Genomic DNA, 6695 nt, shown 5'->3' on the forward strand with positions numbered 1-6695 from the left:
ATTCTTTAGATGCAGATACATGCAATGCAATGCAGGCAGCTAGTAGTAGCTTATCACAGTCATTGCAAGTCTGCTTTGCATGCATGCATGACAAGAAAACAAACAAACAATCTAGTTACAGACACTGTGCACTAGCCCATCCATATGCTAAACCAGCTAGCCATCTAGTACTAGCTAGTACTCCACCAATACACCTAGGTGCTCTGCTATCAACCGAGGCCCGATTTAGTTACTAAAAATTTTTGTTTTAGGGTGTCACATCGGATACATGGATACACATTTAAAGTATTAAACGTTGTCTAATAACAAAATAAATTATATATTCTGCCAAAAAACTACGAGACAAATTTATTAAGCCTAATTAATCCATTATTACCAAATGTTTACTGTAGCACCACATTGTCAAATCATGGCACAATTAGGCTTAAAAGATTCGTCTCACAATTTCCCGACGAACTGTGTAATTGTTTTTATTTTTTTTGTCTACATTTAATACTCCATGCATGTGTCCAAATATTCGATATGACATGGTGAAAATTTTTGTTTTGGGAACTAAACAGGGCATGAATGATTTACTTCATCTGTCTCAGAAAAAACCAACTTCTAGCTAGGAATCAAATATAGACTCTATGTTTAGATTCGTCATCAGAAGTTAGTTTTTTTTTTTTACAAAAGAACTGAGGGAGTATCAAGACAGCTACAGTAGTCTAGCTTGTGTCCATCCAGAGAGAGATGGAGAGAAAGCTGATGTAGCTTTGTGTAGCTGCTTTGTCAGCACATGCAATCCTCTTTTCCACACCACAAAATCCCCTTTGGACCAAAGAAAGAAACCCTCTTCCCTCTCTGAAACCCCAACTCAGCCCTCCCCTGCAAGAAAAGCACAAAACCCAAACACCACAAGAATCCATCCATCCAACCCAACCCAGTAGCAGTGTTGTACCATCTCACACTCTCTCTGCAAAAAGATGAGCACTCAGCTAGCTAGAGACACACACCAAACACCATATAAAGCAGCAGCAGCAGAAGCAGACTCCCCCACTAACCCATGACCCCTCATTTCCATCACCTGTTCATTCTTTCATCTCATCTCATCTTCTCTCCCTATAGCTAGATCAATTGCACTGTTGCTATTATACCTAATTAATCACCCAATCCAAGATTCCAAAACCTAGCTAGTGTGATCATCAGCTTGTGATCGATCCTAGAAAGATCTTAAGATAGGTTTTTGATTTGATCATCATCGTTGGAGATGAGAGCTGGGGGGTGCACGGTGCAGCAGGCGCTGACCGCGGAGGCGGCGGCGGTGGTGAAGCAGGCGGTGAGCCTGGCGCGGCGGCGCGGGAACGCGCAGGTGACGCCGCTGCACGTGGCGAGCGCGATGCTGCAGGCGGCGGGGGCGGCGCCGGCGCCGGGGCTCCTCCGCGCGGCGTGCCTCCGGTCGCACTCCCACCCGCTGCAGTGCAAGGCCCTCGAGCTCTGCTTCAACGTCGCCCTCAACCGCCTCCCGGCGTCGGCGGGGGCGTCGCCGCTGCTCGGCCATGGCCACGGCGTCGGCGTCTACTACCCGCCGTCGCTGTCGAACGCGCTCGTCGCCGCGTTCAAGCGCGCCCAGGCGCACCAGCGGCGGGGCTCTGTCGAGACGCAGCAGCAGCCGGTGCTCGCCGTCAAGATCGAGCTCGAGCAGCTCGTCATCTCCATCCTCGACGACCCCAGCGTCAGCCGCGTCATGCGCGAGGCCGGCTTCTCCAGCACCCAGGTCAAGGCCAACGTCGAGCAAGCCGTCTCCTCCTCCATGGAAGCCGCCACCACCAAGCCCCAAAACCCTAACCCTAGCAGCAGCTCGCCTCCGCCGGCGGCTCATCAAGAGGCGAAACCTAGTAGATGCATCGATCAGGTGGTGGTGCGGGAGGAGGACGTCGCGGCCATCCTGGACTGCCTGGCGACGCTGAGCAAGAAGCGGGTCATGGTGGTCGCCGAGTGCGCCGCCGCGGCCGAGGCGGCGGCGCGGGCGGCCGTGGACAGGATCAGGCGCGGCGAGGCGAGGCAGCACGCGCAGGCGCAGGTGGTCACCCTCGCCGTGTCCCGGTTCCGCGGCGTGCCGAGGGAGGAGGCGGAGCGGCGGCTGGCGGAGCTCCGGTGCGCCGTCAGGGGCGGCGGCGGCCGCGCGGTGGTGCTCGTCGTGGAGGACCTCGCGTGGGCGGCCGAGTTCTGGGCCGGGAGGAGGCCGCCGCCATCCTCCTGCGGCGCAGGCGCCGGCGGCTACTACTACTGCGCCGTGGAGCACGCCGTCGCCGAGGTGCGCGCCCTGGCGTGCGGCGGCGGCGGCGGCGGCGTCTGGCTCGTCGGGCACGGCACGTACCAGACGAACATCCGGTGCCGGGCGGGGCACCCCTCGCTGGAGACTCTCTGGGGCCTCCACACGCTCGCCGTCCCCGCCGGCAGCCTCGCCCTCAGCCTCACCTGCGCCGACGCCGACGCCGCCGCCGACGACGACGACAGGTAATTAATTAACCTAACCCTAATCAGTTAAGCGCGGTGATATAATCCATTTTAATCACCATTGATTTGAAACGAAATGCCAGCGACTGTTCGAACACAGTTCGACGATCGATGTACTCTCATCTATTTGAGATGGTTGAGATGGTACAATTGGCGCCTTTTTCTTCTTGCCTGCCACGAGTGATGAGAGCTAAAGCTCTCGCATCTTTCCAAGCTTTTCATCAGGCAATGAGCTAGCTAGGTCATCAGCTTCACATTATCCCTTTAGCTTGCATCTTTGAGTATTTCCTACGTACTACTACTACATCTTTCCTTCAACACTACTATATATATATATACATTCATGATTACAATTAAGGATCTATACCACCTAATTGAAACAATTAATCAGTGCGTGTGCATTGTGTAGAACTGTAACTACCACTTCATAAGTTACAACTTGTACAAGTCAAATTTGAACTTGCGTGTTTGTAAAGTGATATATTACATACTTGTTAATTTTTTTTATTTTTTTTCAAACCATTTAGTTACATACGAGAAACGGGTGTATGTCCACCCGAGCGTTTAAAACAGGTTCCCAAAATTAGATGTGTATAGCTACTCATCAGCTAGCAAAGAGTACATACCTATATATATGCAGGCATGATCAATACACATATATGTTCATGGTGGGGTAGAATCTTCAGTGCATGACAGATGAATCTTATCACCATCTTATATATATATATCCTGCATGCGTTTGTTTGCAGTGGTGCAATGGCAGCAGCAGCAGTCAATCACCAGTCAGCCAAAGGCGCGAACGGATCGACGTCGCCGTCGCCTTGCCTGTCACTTTTGGACGCTGCTGCAGCAGGTGGCGCCTGCAGCTCCGGGCAGCTGGCGGTGATGGCCGCCGCCGTCTCCGGCGCCTGCTGCGGCGGCGATTGCGCCGCTGCGACGAAAGCACTGCTGCCACGGTCAGTCGTCTTCATGCCGCCGTCGGCGACGACGACCACCACCACCATCCCTCCATGGCTGCACCATTGCCGCGATCAGGTAAAAATATATATACCCACACAAATTCACATTTGCCAATTTGATCGAGTGAATTTAATTTGCTGTTGTGTGTTGAAGTTGTCCGTACTTTCTTATCAGCTTAGGTTTTTGGGTTGAATTGGTTGGTGCATGTATAGTGGCCACTGACTAATTAGGTTTTTGTTGCACTCTTAATTAATTAAGCAGGAGCCTGCAGCTCATATGAAGAAATGGATGTCGGCGCATGGCGGCTCGCCGTCGCGCAGGACGGCGCTGAACATCTCGTCCACGGCGGTGTCGCCGTGCTCCTCCGTCTCGTCCTACGAGCAGTACACCCGGTTGCACCAGCCGTACCAGCCATGGCTCGTCGCCGACGACGACGACGAAGCCGAAGAGACGAAGCATCCATACATCGCCGGCGATGGCGGCGCTGGTAGGCTTGTGCCGGCGGCGGCCAAGGTGGTGATCAAGTCCGACGACTCGAGCGCCTCCAATGGCTCCGTGGAGGTGGAGTGGCGGCGGCCCAGGTTCAAGGAGGTGAGCGCCGAGAACCTCAAGGTGCTCTGCGGCGCGCTGGAGAAGGAGGTGCCGTGGCAGAAGGTGATCGTGCCGGAGATCGCCAGCACGGTGCTCCGGTGCCGGTCGGGCATGGCGGCGCCCGCCATGGCGAGGAGGTCGAGCTCTTGCTCGAGCTCCAAGGAGCACACGTGGATGCTCTTCCTCGGCGGCGACGCGGATGGTAAGTTGAGGGTGGCGAGGGAGCTGGCGAGCCTCGTCTTCGGCTCGTCCAAGAGCTTCGTGTCCATCGGCGGCGCCGCCAACGCGTCGCCGCCGCCGTCGTCATCGTCGTCGTCTCCGGCGCGGTCGTCGGGCTCCACCGAGCAGCCGCACCGGAGCAAGCGGCCATGGGCGGAGACGACGACGACGACGACGAGCGGGCGGGACCAGGACCACCTCGAGGCGCTCTACGACGCCGTGCGCGACAACCCGCGGCGCGTCATTCTGATGGAGCGCGTCGACCGGGCCGACGCGCGGTGCCACGACGGCATCAGGGACGCCATCGAGCGCGGCGTGGTGCGGAGCCGCGGCGGCGGCGGCGAGGAGGCCTTCCTCGGCGACGCCATCGTCGTCCTCAGCTGCGAGAGCCTCAACCCAAGCTCGACGACGCCGGCGAAGAAGGCCAAGACGGAGTACAGCGTGGAGAAGCTCGACCAGGATGGTGATGATCACCATGGCAAGGAAGCCGTCGCGGCGGCGGCGTCGCCGTCTTGCTTTGATCTGAACATGAGCATGGACGACGACGACGAGGCGGCGGAGGAGCGTTGCACCGGCGAAGAAGAAGAAGCAGGCCATCATCATCATCTGCTGCTGCTCAAGGCAGTAGACAGGGTGCTGTTCTTCAGATCAATTGGGGAATAATTGTGATCAATATTCCAATCTTTGGTGAAATTTTCTTGGGGGTTCTTGATCATATTAATGCTGGCGATCGAAATTGGTCGATGTGTATTAATTGTTTATGTTGTTTTGTTGGTTGGCATGTTTAATTATTGTTAGTTTTCCTTTATATTTGTTTTTTTTTTGTCGATCTTTGGAGATCATGAGATTGGATGCATGGGATATATGGAACTGATCTATATATGATGGAAATACTAGCTAGCTTGTAAATTTCTAGCTGTGGTCAACATATATTAAGGTATTTTAATAATATTATTATTATTATCTTAAGGTACTTATTACTCATTTATATATGGTTTGGTAGTTTTTATCTATCTCACTGTTGTCCTTCATGTATGTACATATTGTTTTGCCTTTAGGACATGTGGCGTTATTTGTTGCATGCAAAATATGCAATCTAGACGGTGACAAAAAAAATATGAAAGTATTCGATAACAAAAATTTCAATATCGTATATTAATCCACAAAAATATATATGATAGATCAAATTTGACTAGCTGATTCATGCATGATAAAAAAAAATACAAATCCCAGCAAGGAACATAACTATATATAAGTATAGTTAGGTTTATTTTATTTTCTCCATGCGAAGCCACCAACATTCCAACCATGATGAGCAAACTCTCAAATCGCCTACGGCGCGCCTTAATTGATCGCTAGCAATTTGTGCCAAAATGCCTGTCGTGCTGTTTTTCACGAGTTGACAAGAGGAGGGAGAAATGGAAACTAGAAGACTATTTATACAGCAATGAGCGCGAAATTCAAGTTTTGTAAGAGAGGCAAAGGTAAAATATTATCAGAAATATGGTTTTTAATTTAACAATGTTCAACCTTTTATTAGTGCAGCTGGTTTAAAATAAGAATCATTTATAATAGTATCACACACTACCTCTGTCTCAAAATATATATAACATATGAATTTGGACATATATAGAAATGCTTATATTATGGGACAGAGGGTGTACAATTTTAGTTATATATGTCACACATTGCACATGAGTTGTGTCCAGACATCATATACCGAATCTCTATATGGCTATCACACAACGGCGTCTAGATAGTACTATTAAAGACGGTTAACTTTTAACCATATCTCTGAGGAGCATAACGAAATTAAATGCAGCATTTGATTACACATAAAGGAAATTGCATGCACCACTTTGTTAATTAGAATCAGATAAGGTTGAGTGTGTGCTAGCTACCAGACACACCGGGCCTTTTGTGCCCAGCTCCAAAGCTATGCCGGTGATCAACAAATGAAAGGTATATAGCACCCTATCCATATTCCTATCATACAAATTTAAATCATGCATGAGAAAATAATTAAGAACATATATAAACCAGCTAGATGACGTGGTACGTACTGGTGGGTACAAAAACACACAAGGGATTCAAAACTTAGAGCTTGTGCAAAGGAGGAGTCACTTTATATTAGAAGGCAAAGGAACAATCTCCCCCTTAAGAAATGTAACAAAAGGGCACTTCTTTTAATGGTAGACGAATGTGATTTAGAAAAGGGATCCCTGCTTCCTTTTGCTTTTCTTTTTTTTTCTTTTACAATTCTCTTGCCTTTGCTTTAGGTTTTCACAAGCCCAACATTCTCATGTTTGGAAAGTAGTGAGGTGTGTGAAAAGCTTAACATAGACACAGAAAAAAAATGAAGATATAAGCATATATGCCTCTTGGACCCTAAAGTCTGTTGCTTTAGGATCATTTGGAAAGAAAGA

At 50.1% G+C, this 6695-nt stretch overlaps 1 protein-coding gene across 1 annotated transcript; it reads left to right on the forward strand.

Moving 5' to 3' along the window:
- Positions 1 to 924: 924 nt before the first annotated feature.
- LOC127761454 (protein SMAX1-LIKE 3-like) lies at positions 925 to 5201 on the forward strand. The gene is made up of 3 exons (XM_052285745.1): positions 925 to 2499; positions 3249 to 3534; positions 3721 to 5201. Exons 1-3 carry the CDS (start codon positions 1250 to 1252, stop codon positions 4930 to 4932), a joined length of 2748 nt encoding a protein of 915 aa, XP_052141705.1. The 5' UTR covers positions 925 to 1249; the 3' UTR covers positions 4933 to 5201.
- Positions 5202 to 6695: the final 1494 nt, after the last annotated feature.

This window comes from Oryza glaberrima, chromosome 2, assembly GCF_000147395.1.
Source record: "Oryza glaberrima chromosome 2, OglaRS2, whole genome shotgun sequence".
In the NCBI taxonomy this organism is placed as follows: Eukaryota; Viridiplantae; Streptophyta; class Magnoliopsida; order Poales; family Poaceae; genus Oryza; species Oryza glaberrima.